This window comes from Hyperolius riggenbachi, chromosome 1 (genome assembly GCF_040937935.1).
Source record: "Hyperolius riggenbachi isolate aHypRig1 chromosome 1, aHypRig1.pri, whole genome shotgun sequence".
Classification (NCBI taxonomy): Eukaryota; Metazoa; Chordata; class Amphibia; order Anura; family Hyperoliidae; genus Hyperolius; species Hyperolius riggenbachi.
Genome location: NC_090646.1, coordinates 289,708,295 through 289,725,065, shown reverse-complemented (window position 1 = coordinate 289,725,065; position 16,771 = coordinate 289,708,295). Strand labels below are relative to the sequence as shown.

Sequence of the window (16,771 nt, the reverse complement as noted above, 5' to 3'; positions counted from 1 at the left end):
GATCATGTTTATTTTGGGGAAAACCATTGCCAGTTTATGTGTATTTTTCGGGGGGGGGGGGGGGGGGGGGACTTCTGCTAGATTATGTGTATTTTGGGTGGAAACTGTTTCCAAATTATGTATATTTTGGGGGGAAACACTGCCAGATTATGAGCATCTTTTTATGGGGGGGGGGGGGGGAGACTGTTAGGAACCCAACTTATTGAAGTCAGCCCTCCACCATCTAGTTCAAAAAAAATGTGGGCCTACATACCCATTAACCCATTAAGGTGGACATCTTTGCTTTAAGGCAGAGCTTTTCAACCCTGTCCTCAAGTACTACCAACAGTGCATGTTTTGTGGAAATCCACAGAGGCAGTTAATCAGCTCTGCTGAGACACTAATTACCTCACCTGTGTACGTTTGTGGTTTTCTGCAAAACATGCACTGTTGGTGGTACTTGAGGACAGGGTTGAAAAGCCCTGCTCTAAGGGATACAGAGCCTTCCCTCTTCTTGGGAAACAGGTGTCCTTTAACGCTATGCTCAGGCTAGCCGCCAGGCGCTCAGTGCAGAGTATAGCATGCAGCGGGCGTTTTTACTCACCTCCCGGGGGATCCAGATGTCGGTAGCCGTTCTCCCTCCTGTCCTCTGAGGCACTGAATCACTCTGGTGAGATCGCCATCATCTATCTCACTACAGAGTTACATTGCCACCAGGAGGACAGATGTAAAATTGCAGCACTGGAGCCCAGGGAGGTGAGTGAGAGCAGGGGCTGCTGCGGAGACTCTGGTGTAATGAATTGTTTTTTTTTTCTGATTTTAGGGTCTGAAACATTTTAAAAAGACCCTAAAATCTGGACATAATCATACCGCCAGGTGTTTTAAATGTCACAGCCTGTCTGAGTATTGCTGCTGACCATGTCCATCCCTTTATGATCGCTGCGTACCTGTTCTGTGATGGCTTCTTCCAGTACTATAATGCACCATGTAACAGAGCTGACAGCTCAAATTGATTTCTTGAACATTACAATGAGTTCACTGGACTGCAGTGCCCTCCACAGTCACCAGATCTCAATCCAGTAGAACCCATTGAGGATGTGGTGAATGGCAGATTTGCATTATGGATGTGCAGCTGACAAATGGACCAAATCTCTGAGAGGAATGTTTGTAACACTTTATTGTTGCCGTTCTGAAGGCAAAAGTTGATGTTAGCAAGGTGTACATAATAAAGTGACCAGTGAATAAATACGGATGAGCAATATACTAAATTGTAAGTGAGTGCTTCTTATATGTAATAAAGGAAGTGTCATGGCTTCTGCATAGATAAGCAATGCAAGTGCAAGGAAATGCATCTTCAAATTATCTTGAATGATGATTACTGTATTAAAGTTAAAAGAAAGAAAAATCAGCCCCATCTATTCAGGTCTTTACATTCCAATTAATAATTGTAAATCATTTTACTGCTTACATGTAATTTTCTGTTTACTAAGTGCAACCATACCATAGTGTCTCTAATAGAGATGTTCATATGGGCGATATGAATATATCTCCTAAAACCTTTAGACTGGCATTTTTGTACATACCTTCCACCCCTGTGTAAAAATATTTAGTTAATGTGTTCACTGCATCAGCGGTAATCCACTCTTGTCTTGTTTAACTATATATGCAGGCGCTATATAAATCAATAATAATAATAGGTGTGTCTCAGCCTCTTGCCCATTGCTAGATTAGTCCATGTGTTGAAAGTAAGTACCAGTGGTTTCTGTATTGAAAATCTAATTACCAGATAAGAATTTCTAGGCAGTTTGTACTTCACACAGAATACAGATTTGATTAAAGAAAAGCAATTTGGTCAGTTTTGGAATATCATAGCTTGCTAAAAACTGGTATGGAAAACACTTTTTTATAACATACAAATGCAGCACTGATGTACTTACATGATTTTAACTTCTTCCTTGCAGCAAAAGATTGCTGATACCAGAAGTATAAGCTTGGCAGCAGTTGGCATGCAGCTTTGGCAAGCTCTGAAAGCTGGCTATCCTGTTGATGTGCAGCGAGCTGGCTTGACTTCAGCAATACAGAAGACCATTACTGATGTCATTAAAAGGCCTCCTATAAACTCAGGTTACACATTTATGAAACCTTCCTTCTTTGCATTGAAGACCTATTGTTGGTGTAGTATATGACCTTATCAACTGTATAGCACAGATAACTAAAAAATGTACCCTAAATCACAAGGGACACTTTTGTGCCATTAGAAAGCTATCACGCAAAAGAGGACAATAGAAGGTCTAATGCATATGAACAATTAAGGTTTGGTGGAAAACACTGATCAAAATTCATGTAGCTCAACTAGAACGTTCACACTGACATTTGACTCATTGGTTGTTTAGGCATTTGTTAAACATAGTTAGTTCTCAGAGGCGTCCGAGCCATTAGGCAGCTATAAATTTTCGCCTAAGGCGACAGGAAGAGGCAAGGGCGCTTCTGCACTGAGTAGTGAGAGAAGAAATGCCTCTCAGCTGACTCAGGTGTCAGTTTACACAGCAGCAGCGGGGCTGACTGGACTTCAGCTCAATGATTCAAAGAACCACAGTAATGAATGAGTCAGTGAGAGAAGGCACTCATCCTAGTCAGGGATCCGAGAAGTACAGCATCATCAGCTCCTGAGTCCAACTCCTGAGAATTCAGTCCCTCTCTCTCTGCTACTGCTAACTGCGTGGATGTAGAGACTGTGTAGCAGCCAGGCATTGACTTCCCCCCAGGCCGCCTTTCATTCAATGATTTAGGGTTGGTCCTGTGTCTGCTGTATTCAGGTTTGTTGATGTAAGGCAATGTAAAATACTAGGCTAGCTGATAAAAGTGCAATTAGAGGGCAGGCTAGCTGGTAAATATACACAGCATGATGTAGAACTCGTCTGGAGGGTCAGTGGGAAAAAATCTGTCTGGTCTCTCTCCATTGTTATAATGACTGCATGTGCAGATAAGGTCTTAAACAGGTTGAAAAGTTTTGACAGTCCCTAGACTCCAGGAGGGCTGCTTGCTGACTTGTGTAAGAGATTGGCAGGGACAGCAGTCCTATTACCAGCAACTAGTCTCTGTGTAATGTGGGACTGCAATACAGATAAACTGCTCCATCTCAGGCTATTCTCAGTCTCACTCCACTCCTCCTATCTCTGTATGTGTATAGTGTATGTCTACTGTGTGCTGTGTGTGCTGTGTGTGTGTGTGTGTGTGTGTGTGTGTGTGTGTGTGTGTGTGTGTGTGTGTGTGTGTGTGTGTGTGTGTGTGTGTACTGTGTATAGTGTGTATGTTGTGTGCAGTGTGTGTACTGTGTGTGTGTGTGCAGTGTGTGTACTGTGTGCGTGTGTGCAGTGTGTGTACTGTGTGCGTGTGTGTGTGTGTGTGTGTGTAGTGTGTGTACTGTGCTGTGCGTGTCTAAAGTGTGTGTGTGTGTGTGTGTGTGTACTGTGTATAGTGTGTATGTTGTGTGCAGTGTGTGTACTGTGTGTGTGTGTGTGTATGGTGTGTGTGTGTGTATGGTGTGTGTGTGTGTGTGTGTGTGTGTGTGTGTGTGTGTGTGTGTGTGTGTGTGTGTGTGTGTGTGTGTGTGTACTGTGCTGTGCGTGTCTAAAGTGTGTGTGTGTGTGTGTACTGTGTATAGTGTGTATGTTGTGTGCAGTGTGTGTACTGTGTGTGTGTGTGTGTATGTTGTGTGCAGTGTGTGTGTGTGTGTGTGTGTGTGTGTATAGTGTGTGTACTGTGCTGTGTGTGTGTGTGTGTGTGTGTGTGTGTGTACTGTGTATGTTGTGTGCAGTGTGTGTACTGTGTGTGTGTGTGTATAGTGTGTGTGTGTGTACTGTGTGTGGTGTGTGTGAGTGCATGCCGCAATAAGTATATTTTATGGTGAAACGCTCTGCTGCATAACAACTATTTTCTGGTGAACCCATGCCGCAATAAGTACATTTTCTGGTGAAACGCTGCTGCATTATGATTTTCGGGGGTCTTGGGGGTGGGGTTCACCATGAGGGGTGCGGGGTATGGGACTGGGGGCAATCACGGGGGGGGGGGGGCACAGGATTTCTCGCCTGGAGTGACAAAATGGCTAGAGACGCCCCTGTTAGTTCTGCACCTCGATTGTCATATTAGACTTGTAAAAACAACAAGTCAGAGCTTGCAAAGCACAGTTGTGGCATGGTTAGTGTGCATCTGCAAAAAGGTAACTAACTATATATACAGTGATGTGAAAAACTATTTGCCCCCTTCCTGATTTCTAATTCTTTTGCATTTTTCACACTTAAATGTTTCTGCTCATCAAAAACCATTAACTATTAGTCAAAGATAACATAATTGAACACAAAATGCAGTTTTAAATGATGGTTTTTATTATTTTGTGAGAAAAAAAACTCCAAATCTACATGGCCCTGTGAGAAAAAGTGATTGCCCCCCCCCCCCCCCCCCCCCCCACTTGTTAAAAATAACTTAACTGTGGTTTATCACACCTGAGTTCAATTTCTGTAGTCACCCCCAGGCCTGATTACTGCCACACCTTTTTCAATCATGAAATCACTTAAATAGGAGCTATCTGACACAGAGAAGTAGACCAAAAGCACCTCAAAAGCTAGACATCATTCCAAGATCCAAAGAAATTCAGGAACAAATGAGAACAAAAGTAATTGAGATCTATCAGTCTGGTAAAGGTTATAAAGCCATTTCTAAAGCTTTGGGACTCCAGCGAACCACAGTGAGAGCCATTATCCACAAATGGCAAAAACATGGAACAGTGATGAACCTTCCCAGGAGTGGCCGGCCGACCAAAATTGCCCAAAGAGCGCAGAGAAAACTCATCCGAGAGGCCACAAAAGACCTCAGGACAACATCTAAAGAACTGTAGGCCTCACTTGCCTCAATTAAGGTCAGTGTTCACGACTCCACCATAAGAAAGAGACTGGGCAAAAACGGCCTGCATGGCAGATATCCAAGGCGCAAACCACTTTTAAGCAAAAAGAACATTAAGGCTCGTCTCAATTTTGCTAAAAAAACATCTCAATGATTGCCAAGACTTTTGGGAAAATACCTTGTGGACCGAACAGACACAAGTTGAACCTTTTTGGAAGGTGCGTGTCCCGTTACATCTGGCGTAGAAGTAACACAGCATTTCCGCAAAAGAACATAATACCAACAGTAAAATATGGTGGTGGTAGTGTGATGGTCTGGGGTTGTTTTGCTGCTTCAGGACCTGGAAGGCTTGCTGTGATAGATGGAACCATGAATTCTACTGTCTACCAAAAAATCCTGAAGGAGAATGTCCGGCCATCTGTTCATCAACTCAAGCTGAAGCGATCTTGGGTGCTGCAGCAGGACAATGACCCAAAACACACCAGCAAATCCACCTCTGAATGGCTGAAGAAAAAAAAAGGAAGACTTTGGAGTGGCCTAGTCAAAGTCCTGACCTGAATCCTATTGATATGTTGTGGCATGACCTTAAAAAGGCGGTAAGTTATTTTTTAACAAGGGGGGCAATCACTTTTTCACACAGGGCCATGTAGATTTGGAGGTTTTTTTTCTCACCAAATAATAAAAACCATCATTTAAAACTGCATTTTGTGTTCAATTATGTTATCTTTGTCTAATAGTTAACGGTTTTTGATGAGCAGAAACATTTAAGTGTGACAAACATTGCAAAAGAATAAGAAATCAGGAAGGGGGCAAATAGTTTTTCACATCACTGTGTATATTATTCAAAGTGAGCAAAGGAGAGCTGGTGTAGTATGTTGGCATACAGGAAGAAGGGCTGCTAAATTGCCTCCTCACCGTCTGGTCATTTTGGTGGCCATTAATATGCAAGAGCTGACTGAAAAGTAATAAAACTATACTTAATTTCTCCTTCAGGCAGGAAGCTATAGGAATGCTGTTTTTTTGTGACAGAGTGCTGAATATTACAGGAGTCAAAAAGCATGTTTAGACACATGGATCAAAGCTGTTGACAAACACCTGCACAGCATTTCCATGTCTTTCACCCTGAAAGAGAAACGGGGACGGACGGTGTTATTACTTTATAGTGAGACTAGATGGCAAATATGACTCGGCTGATAGCTTTTTCAAGCCTGTCCTATACCAGCTCTGGTTAAAACTTTGATAATACAGTAACATTTAAATAATGGTCATATTATGTTCATAATGAACTGAGGGGATTGTTTACTTTTATCAACAAAACTAGAATATCATTTAAACCTCTTCAGTTCCAGAGTGGGGAAAATATCATGTCTGAACATCTACAGATTTGCCTGTTGCCTGGAGGTTTTCAGCAGTCATGTTACTGCTAATAGAAGAGAGAAGATGATTATGCTATGTTTTCAAGTTCTGCCTTGAGCAAATTTTTGTGTTTTACTACTTAAATCTGTTTTAGCAACTTTTATTCTTTGATTTTCAGTTGTGTAGGTTTTTTTCATAACAAACAGCACTTTTCATCAATAACGCTGAAATGACTTGAAAATGACATGTATTTAGCACCCATCATTATTTACTCCTTAGTTAACAATAATTAGTCTTTTAATTAGTCTTTCATTTAAAATTAGACAGTTATTTCAAACTTGACCCATTTCAAAACCGGGCTCTAGAATGTGATCAACATCTATGTTCGCAAGTCTGGCCCTGTCCACATGCACGGCCACCTTCCACCCGCACATGCGGACTTATCCGTGTAAGTCTTCATGCAGCTGCGCCTACGTCCACCTGTGTGCATGGCAATGGCTGAGGCTCCACGCCTGCACACTCACTGGCACGCTCGCATGACCATGGACGCAGCAGAAACCCAAGCTTTTTATTAAGTAGGATAATAACGGCAATAAAAATGGCATGGACAATAATCATGAGACTATTACCCATTATTTTGTTTTACAAAAAAAGCAATTTCTGTAGCTCTCAGAGTTATTTTCACCAATCAGTAAATTTAACGTGTGCATACAGCACACATGAACTTTACCAGGTTTATATAATTAATGTAGTGAGTTATGCAAATAGTGTAACTCACTTCCTCCAGGTACTCCGGTTTCCTCCCACATCCCAAAACATACAGATAAAATAATTGGCTTCCTCCTAAAATTGGCCCTAAACTATGATACATGCACTACACGATACTTACATAGATATGACTATGGTAGGGATTAGATTGTGAGCCCCTCTGAAGGACAGTTGGTGACAAGACAATATACTCTGTACAGCGCTGCGTAATATGTTGGCGCTATATTAATACTTAAATAAAATTAGGACCCAGAGGCACATTCTGCATACAATGCCCAGCATCTGTGCCCTTACAGTGTCCTCCAAGTCTCCCCTGTGCTCTGCTGTCCCCCATAAAAAAAACACCAGGCTAGCGACATGCAGATTGTCGCTAGCTGGCTGTTTGCCTGAAGGCTCTCTGTCGCCGCCGCTCCCCCACCTCCTCTATAGCGTGGCTCCCCCCGCCTGTGTCCCTTCCTTCCCTCCCCGCTTCCGTAAGCCGAATGGAGGAAGCTTACAGAGGCAGGGAGGGAAGGGAGGGCAGGGAGGGAAGGGACACAAGCGGGGAGCCGCGCTACAGAGGAGGCAGGGGAGTGGTGGTTGCAGACAGCCTTCAGGTAAACAGCCAGCTAGCGACAATCTGCGTGTCGCTAGCCTGGCGAGTTTTTTTTTATGGGGGGACAGCAGAGGTTGGGGGGACACTGTAAGGACACAGAGGCTGGGCATTGTATGCAGAATGTGCCTCTGTGTCCCAATAGGATTTTTCAAACCCACCTCGGGTTCTCTTTAAAGGGAACCTTAACTGAGAGGGATATGGATGTTTCCTGTTAAACAATACCAGTTGCCTGGCAGTCCAGCTGATCTCTGTGGCTGCAATAGTGGCTGAATCACACCCTGAAACAAGCATGCAGCTAATCCAGTCTGACTTCAGTCAGAGCACCTGATCTGCATGCTTGTTCAGGGGCTGTGGCTAAAAGTATTGGAGACACAGGATCAGCAGGAGAGTCAGGCAACTGGTATTATTTTAAAAGGAAAAATCCATATCATTCTCAGTTTAGGTTCCCTTTAAAGTGCACCTGAAATTACTTTTTCAAAACCTTAGCTACTTACTTTAGTAGAGAAAAGCCTCCGGATAGTCCTGTGGCTTCCCCATTGTCCTTGACTCCACTGATCTAGCGCTGGAACCCTCTAAGAAAATCTGTAGTGTTGTACTGTGTTAGCCATCAGCAAAAGAAAGAACTTTTGAATCAGGATGATACCATTCATTGGCTAGCTTAAAGGGACACTGAGCAGTGCAGAAACTATAAAGATGCATATCATTTTAAAGCGCTCTTTCTCCTCTTTCCAATGATATATAAACTGCCGCCCTACGCCTTTTAGTTTTCGCTATTTTCGCGATTGAAATTGCAGCTGCTGTGATTTCGATCGCGAAAATATAGAAAACTAAAAGGCGTAGGGCCGCGGTTTAGGGGTCGCCAGAAAGAGGAGAAAGAGAGCTTTAAAATGATATCCAACTTTCCATAGTTACTTTGTATTACACAGGGCGACTTTTTCTCAAAGTCAGCAGCTCCATTCAGCAGAAAAAGTCGTCCTGTGTAATACAATGTAACTATGGAAAGATGGATATCATTTTAAAGCTCTCTTTCTCCTATTCTGGCGACACCTAAACCGCGGCCCTGCGGCAATAACGAAAACGAAATGGCGTAGGGCGGCGGTTTATATATCATTGGATAGAGGCGAAATAGAGCTATAAAATTATATGCATCTTTCCATAGTTTCTGCACTGCTCGGTGTCCCTTTAAAGGTGAATAAAAAGTAAGCTTTCCGCTAATAAGCCTTCATCGGATATAGTTCCTGCTTATTGATAAGCTGTTAAAAAACACAGCTTATATACACTGGACATTGAGGAAATACATTATTTTGCAAACATAAATAAATGTAATTAGATGCCTTCAATGCCACTTCAGGAGGGTCTCACAGGCATGCTAGCTAATTTATGACAAATGGATAAGACCACTAGTCTACTAAAACATCACATATCCCAGACTCCGGGTTATGGGGAGAAACCGTAAATCCAGAGTTCAAACATGACTGGGCAGAGAACATACACCATTTGTTAAAAGCTAAAGCAAATTGTGGCATTTAAAACCCATCTTCCCAACACATGAAATACAATGAATAGTGGCATTAAACACCATCTTACCAGCATATGAAATAAAAAAAATGGTGGCATTTAAAACCCATCGTACCAGCACAAAAAGTTAGAGTCCTTGTTTAATCAGATTCAGATTTTTTCGCCAAGTACGATGGATATCATACCCGGTAATTTTTGTGGCACAAGCGGCAGGGACATGGCATTAGTCATGAGTTTACAGGCATTTAAACAATTAGGGTGTATGGGAAAAGATACAATATAACTAAAGCAAAGAATAAAGGAAGCAAATGTACATAATTAAGGCAGCAGTGCAGGTCTCGAGGATTTTTCAGGGCCATCTTCTACAGTTTTGAACCAATGTAGTTTCTTGTGTTGGTCTCTGTTTATGGGATTTGAAGCCACCCATTAATAATACAGTGATGAGAAGATCGTTTAAACTGTGTCTACGTAAACAGAAATGTGTGGGTAATGGGAGATCAGTATATTTTCTATTATCCTTTTTTATTGCTGTTAATAGTGAATGTGTGGTGGTTCATGCACTCACGTTCAGTTTGTCCTGTTTCTCCCGCATAAATTCCTTTGGGGCATTTTGCACACATGCATTTGTCACTCTGAAAAGGAGATACATAGCTCAGATACTAACTTGTATTGACCTTTGGAAGCGGGCAGGTCTCGTGAAACGTGTTGTCTTTTTATTGGTGTCCAGCAATAAAAATCTTAACCTCTTATCACAAGGTAAGACTGTTCCCATAACTTACCTCCAATCACTGGGCGCCTCCTCCCATCTTACAGAAAAATTAAGTGCAACCCTGGAATACAGATGGGAAAAAAAACAGAACGTAATGTGCTTAATGACCAATAAATGATGGGGCTGCACAAAATTGCCTCCTCAGTGATGGTGGAACCCCATGCATATCGCTGGTACTGCCACTTTGTCTTTGGACAGATTTTGCACAGTGGACAATCTTTTATGTAAGTAAAGTACATTACGTACATACATACATACATACAATATTGATTGGCTAATTTTTCCACTTACATATATGATGGCCAACAGATTTTGAAATCTATGTACAGATTGTGTTAGTAGGCTCTTATACTACATGGAAGTTGTAAATTTGGCCAATGATTAAATGATAGCTTAAATTAAACCATGCTTAAGAAGCGAAAAACACACATATGTTGAGTCTGATGCCATGCCAGATTTCTTCTTGCACCATTGCCCAATCCAGCAAGAGAGTATATGTAAATAGACAACTAAATCCACTAGCTCAGTGCTCAGTGTCCAGCTCAGTGCCACACCACTACCCTCAGCAGTCAATATCAATGTGGGGATAGCTATACAACACAACTCACCGTAAGGCATGCACAAAGAGACCTAAAAAAAACAACCTGACCTCACAAATTTCACTAGAAAGATCAATATAGCCTAGCCAGATAGTTAGGTGTACTTGTATGCATTTACCTCTACTTACCATGGATGCATGCCATGCTGTGGAATGAAGAGTTTACCCTCCAAAACAAAAACTCATCTTTCAAACAAGGGTGTGTGTGGGGGGGGGGGGGTGTAATTGTTTGAGTCTAAAGATCAAGCTATATACCTTGAAGATCACAAACCAACTTCACCCTGTAGTATGCCCAGCATATGTCCAGTCACCAATGTCCACTGCCTTCTCTGTGCAAAATCTATAGTTGACAAACTCATCCGTTACAGATGTTTCTGTATCCAGACTTGATCCTCCCACCTCAGTCTAGCCTAAACATACAGTGCTGCCCATAATTTTTCATACTCCTTGCAAAATTAGTTACGTTTATTCAACTAGCAAGTAATTTTTTGATGGGAAATAACATAGGTGTCTCCCAATAGATAATAAGACGATGTACAAGAGGCATTATTGCGGGGAAAAAAAACATTTCTCAGCTTTTATTTACAGCAAAAAGTGTCCAGTCCAAAATAATTCATAACCTTCTCAAACTGTCACAGTCTGTGGGAAAATCTAAAGTTCTATACTATTTCAAATAGTCCAAGCTGTTCTAAAGCATGCTAATTACCCTGATTAATTTGGAGTTGTTGTTTTAATCAACTCAACAGGTGAAAAACAGCAGCTCTCTGCAGTTGGTTTGTGTACAGTCATGGCTAAGACACAGGAGCTCAGTGAGGACCTGTGGCTGCTCACAAGACAGGAAAGGGCTAAAAAGTCATTTCTAAGGGCTCTTTCACATCAGACAATGCGTGCAGGCATGTCGTCGGGATGCTGCGGTGCGACGCAATCAGCAGCGGTAGCTAATTATTCACTTGATGAGAAACCGCCGGCTCCCGATGACAAAAAGCTCCCGGTTGTATTGAACCGCAACATACCGAAACACAATGTCTGGTGTGAAAGGTAAAACGCAGGAAACGGTCTTTAGTGTGAAAGAGCACTAAATGTTTTCACGTTCCAGTTGCTACAGTGCAAAGTATTATAAAAAAAATACAAGATGTTCCACACTGTGGAAAATCTCAGAGGACTGGGTTGAAAAGTGACACCTGTGCTGGTCAGCAGGATAGTGAGAGAAGTGAAAAAGAATCCAAGGATCATCACCAAGGCCATCCTGGGGAATCTAGGCTCTGCTGGTGGCAATGTCTCAAGGCAGACAATCCAACGGACACTTCACACTGCTGGGTTCCACGGATGCAGACCAAGGAGGACGCCACTTCTCCAGATAAGGCACACAAAAGCTTGCTTGGCCTTTGCAAATGCTGATCTGGACAAAGAAGAAGGCTTCTGGTCTTCTGTGTTTTGGTCAGATGAAACAAAAATTAAATTGTTTGGTCACAATGTTTCCTTCATTTGGCGTAAAAAAGGAGATGCCTTTAACCCAAAGAACACCATCCCCACTGTCAAACATGGTGGTGAGAACCTAATGCTTTTAGGGTGTTTTTCAGCCAATGGACCAGGGAACCTAATCACAGTAAATGGCACCATGGAAAAAGAGCAACACATGAGGATTCTCATTTACAACATCAGGCAGTCTGCAGAGAAACTTGGCCTTCGGCACCAGTGGACATTTCAGCATGACAATGACCCAAAACACACAGCAAAAGTGGTGAAGAAATGGTTAGCAGACAACAACATTAACGTTTTGGAGTTGCCCAGCCAGAGTCCTGACTTGAATCCAATTGAAAATCTGTGGAGGAAGCTAAAGATCAGGGTGAGGCCAAGAAGATCCTCCAACCTGAAAGATTTGGAGCTCATTGCTAAAGATGAATGGGCAAAAATACCTGTGGAGACATGCAACAAGCTGGTCTGCAATTATAGGAAGCGTTTGATTGCTGTAATAGCCAATATAGGCGCTTCTATTGATTATTGAGAAGGGTATGAATAATTTTGGACTGGACACTTTTTGCTTAAAGCGGATCCAACCCAAACATTTTTTTTAATTCAAAATATTTAGTTGCACCACTCTGACACATACAAAGATAAATAAACACTGTTTCAAGCCTATGAGCATTTCAGTGCATGCTTTACACCCTTCTCTTTTCATAACTAGGGTTACACAGGTGGCAGCCATTAGCAATTCCTCCTTTGCCGGACACCTCCTACTCCACCAGTTTGCCAGATTCTGTCCCGGCAATATGAAAGGAAGGGAGGGGTTCCTCCAATAAATGTAAAATATTTTATATTTGTCGTCATTCAGCTGAAAAAAAGGCTGCTATTTATTATTATAATTTAGAAAATAGATTTTATTTCTGAAATCTTGTATTTTTAAGTTGGGTCCACTTTAAATGTAAATAAAAGATAATAAATTGTTTTCCCACAATAATGCCTCTTGTACATCATCCTATTATCTTTTGGGAGACACCTCTGTCAATTCCAGTCAAAAAAATGTATTGCTGGTTCATTAAAAGTAACTTTAAGTAAAAATTTGCCAGGGGTATGAATAATTATGGGCAGCACTGTAGTAGTTCACAAGGCCACATAAGGCAAAATACAACTCCTGTAGAAAGACAACTGACAGCAATAATTTTAAATGTCTCATTCAATTGAAGCTGAACTGAATCCACAGTGGAAGCTACAATTGATACTGATATCCATGTTGTTATTAAGATATTTCTTGGGGGTTCTTCTGGCTGTTAGTTGGACTATTTCACAATAGGCTGTGTTATTAATGAACAGGTGTAAAATTAGCCAGTGCTAACTTAATGGTAGAAAGTGGTATTAGCATGACCTGGTAGTACTTGATCAGTGTGACCATTGCTATGGTAACGTGCGTTACTGCAGCAATGGTCATGCTACTCGAGTACCATGGGTTGTGCTAATCACGTAACTTGCAGTACTTGCTGACAACATTAAGGGTAATATTGTCATGCGCTATCTGTGCATGGCAATATTACCGCAGTTACGTGCATCAGGCCCATAGAGTATCCTATACAGTAAACCACCTGGTATGTTTTCATAAAATATTTCAGAAGAGAATAAGGATGTAACTTTACTACAAAACTGCCAACCTCCACAAAAGGTTTTATTGACAAGTTGCAGCATACAATTCTTTATTAGATTTTATAGCATATATGTCATGTTTTTTATCAAATGTAGAAACGAGGCTGGCACCACCAGAAGTAGAAAAGTAAAAAATTAGCTCTTTATTGATCAGTCATTAAAATGATAGCATGGTCAAAAAATAAGGCTTTGGCGGCGACAGCCCGCTGTTTCGAGCTGTTATAGCTCTTTCTCAAGCCGGTCAGCCCATAAAATGCTAGCAACAATGACCACACACTTATATACTGGTCTATACATCAATTAGCCAATCATTTCAAAATCAGAAACACCAATCAGCGTGCAGGAACGTGTGGATGGACCTGATGGGGAACAGGCAGTGTGTGATGTCATCAGAACATACCTCCCAGTCAGCTGACCAAGGACAGCCCATAGCAGCATGGTGTAGAGACCTCCACATGCAAAAACAGGAAGTGGATTATAATGCACTTCCTGTTTTTGCATGTGGAGGTCTCTACACCATGCTGCTATGGGCTGTCCTTGGTCAGCTGACTGGGAGGTATGTTCTGATGACATCACACACTACCTGGTCCCCATCAGGTCCATCCACACGTTCCTGCACGCTGATTGGTTTTTCTGACTTTGAAATGATTGGCTAATTGATGTATAGACCAGTATATAAGTGTGTGGTCATTGTTGCTAGCATTTTATGGGCTGACCGGCTTGAGAAAGCGCTATAACAACTCGAAACAGCGGGCTGTCGCCGCCAAAGCCTTATTTTTTGACCATGCTGTCATTTTAATGACTGATCAATAAAGAGCTAATTTTTTACTTTTCTACTTCTGGTGGTGCCAGCCTCGTTTCTACATTTGACTTCTGAGGATACAGGAATCCAAGGCTTGGGCACACAACGATTCCTTCCTATGGATGAGTGCTCCTCCAACTTCTGTTTTTGATGTTTTTTTATCTACGTTTGCCTTTCCAGATCTTTCAAGTTTTACAGCTATTCGGTCTTTGGTGGCGCCAGAAATTGACATCTACCTCATAAGAATGGTGATTACACAACTTGAAAAAGAGAGAAGAGGTGAGGCTACAAGCCAGCCAGTCTCTTTGGATAGCCAGTCCTTGCAATTTCCAACTTTACGGGCTGGAAGACTGTCACAAGAGAAATCACCGCCTAACACTGCTGTTGATGACAACCTTTGGATTGAAAATACGGTTAGTAATTTAGTACATTGCTAAAGCTCGGTATAGATCATCTGGACATCAAAACCATTATTCTGTTGTCCGCTTGGCTATCTCCATAGTTCTGATCAGAATTTAGCATGAGATGGGTTGGGTGAGCGAAGCAGGGGGATAGAACAGCAATTGGATAAAAATTCCAACACGGTCAACAGATTGTTTTCTGAGCATGACTTAACTGCATAGTGTGAGGGACGCCTGTATAGACAGTTGTGTTAACTGATTAGAAACAACTGATTTAGGTGGCAGTAGTATGTTGTTTGGTCCCATAGATAGATAAATGTTTCCCTGCAGTAATCAGGATTCAATCTCTTGGGTGACATTGCAGGGCCAACACTGTAGATACAGGTCTCCAGCCTGGTGTTCTGTAGCTATAGGGGGTGGGGGGGGGGGGCTACGGAGCAGCCCATAAGTGACGTCATGCGGCAGCCAGTTGAGTGGAGACAACAAATGCCCTTGGCAATTGCTTGGCCGAATTGTTCTGCCTGGTGAACCGATGGCCAAGCGGGTTGGGGGCTGTACACACACTGTATTCTTTCCAGAAGCAGTCATTATTAGCAGCATTGCCCGGTTTCCATCTAGTGTGTGTACAGGGCCAGTTACCTGTGACACCATTCAGATAAGATTTGTGGAAGTACTACTTGAAGAAAAAACACCATTGCAGGACCACACAGAGCATAATGGTTATGTTGGCTGCAAGTAGGCTAGGTGACATCCTATCAATATTGCCACAATTATAAACACAAGAACGATTGATGACATACCGTACATAAGCTACATACATATGCTAGATGGATTTTGGCCAAGGCAGTAGTTTGGGACCATCTCGGCAGAATCTAGTTGGTGTACAGATGTCCCCGGTATACTTAATCTTTAAGCAACAGCTATGGCCAAGCCAACGTTCACCTCTTTGCCGTCCCACTGGAAGCTGCTCCATCCTTCCTCTCCTCCTAGTAGAAATGGTACATTTCCTTCTAGCATACCAGAAAGATACATGTGTACAACACTAGTTCCCCCCCAGTTACTGTAATAATATAATATACATCTGCAGATGTAAAGCTATAGCAAAAAATAAAGGGTAACGCATGCCTTATCTCTTTGTGTTGGTAAATGTCCTAGGACCTCTAATGTTCAGTTATAATACTTTATAATAGTAATTTTCAGTTCCTGATATGGAATTCTAATATACCTTACTGTTTTTGATTTTTGATGAGCTTTAGTCTTTTTTCTTTTTTTTTTCTTTTGTTGTAGACATATTAAGTGTGTTGCTTGAAAAGTAATGGGACTGATTTTTTTTCCCCCTCATAATCGGGTGACTCTACAGGCTTATTAAATGTACTTGTAATCAGGGCTCTGAAGTTGGAGCAATTTTTGGGTAATTGGAGTCGGAATCATAAAAAAAAAAATACAGACTTCCACTCCTAATAGATGTAAACTGTAATTAAAAGAAAATTATATAGCGTTCTTTTTCACAGATAATCATAAATTGTGTATACAGTAATAGCAGTGGTTGGGCCACAAAAATTAAATAATCATTCAATAAAGCAGTCACTGTATTTTTAAAACTGAGTTACATATCAGATTGTGATATTTGATGTGTATACAGAAATCTTTTGTATATAATAAGTAACATCTCTGCTATTAGAGTGAAGTCCAATGAGTAGTTGTATCAATAGTAGTGATGGTCAGTGAGATGCAAATCATTCTATGTTGATGCCAGGTTTATGCAAAATTTGTGTGCAAATGTATGCAGTTTGAAAATGGACCAATCAAATTTCACCTTTGCAGAAGCTGCTTGGTCCATTTTCAAGCTGCATACATTTTCATTCAAAATTTTCATAATCCTGCATGAACTTATTGTCCTTCCCTTGTTCCTATTGTGACATCTAATATGTATTTTAGCTCTTTCAAAAAT

General features: G+C 41.6%; 1 protein-coding gene across 1 annotated transcript in view; it reads left to right on the top strand.

Moving 5' to 3' along the window:
- The window catches only part of WRN (WRN RecQ like helicase), a 191,810-nt gene that overhangs the window by 153,761 nt on the left and 21,278 nt on the right, over window positions 1-16,771 (top strand). The window contains exons 29-30 of the mRNA XM_068233620.1: window positions 1,941-2,103; window positions 14,600-14,832. Coding sequence (XP_068089721.1) covers window positions 1,941-2,103; window positions 14,600-14,832 — 396 coding nt within the window. The remainder of the gene's footprint in view (window positions 1-1,940; window positions 2,104-14,599; window positions 14,833-16,771) is intronic.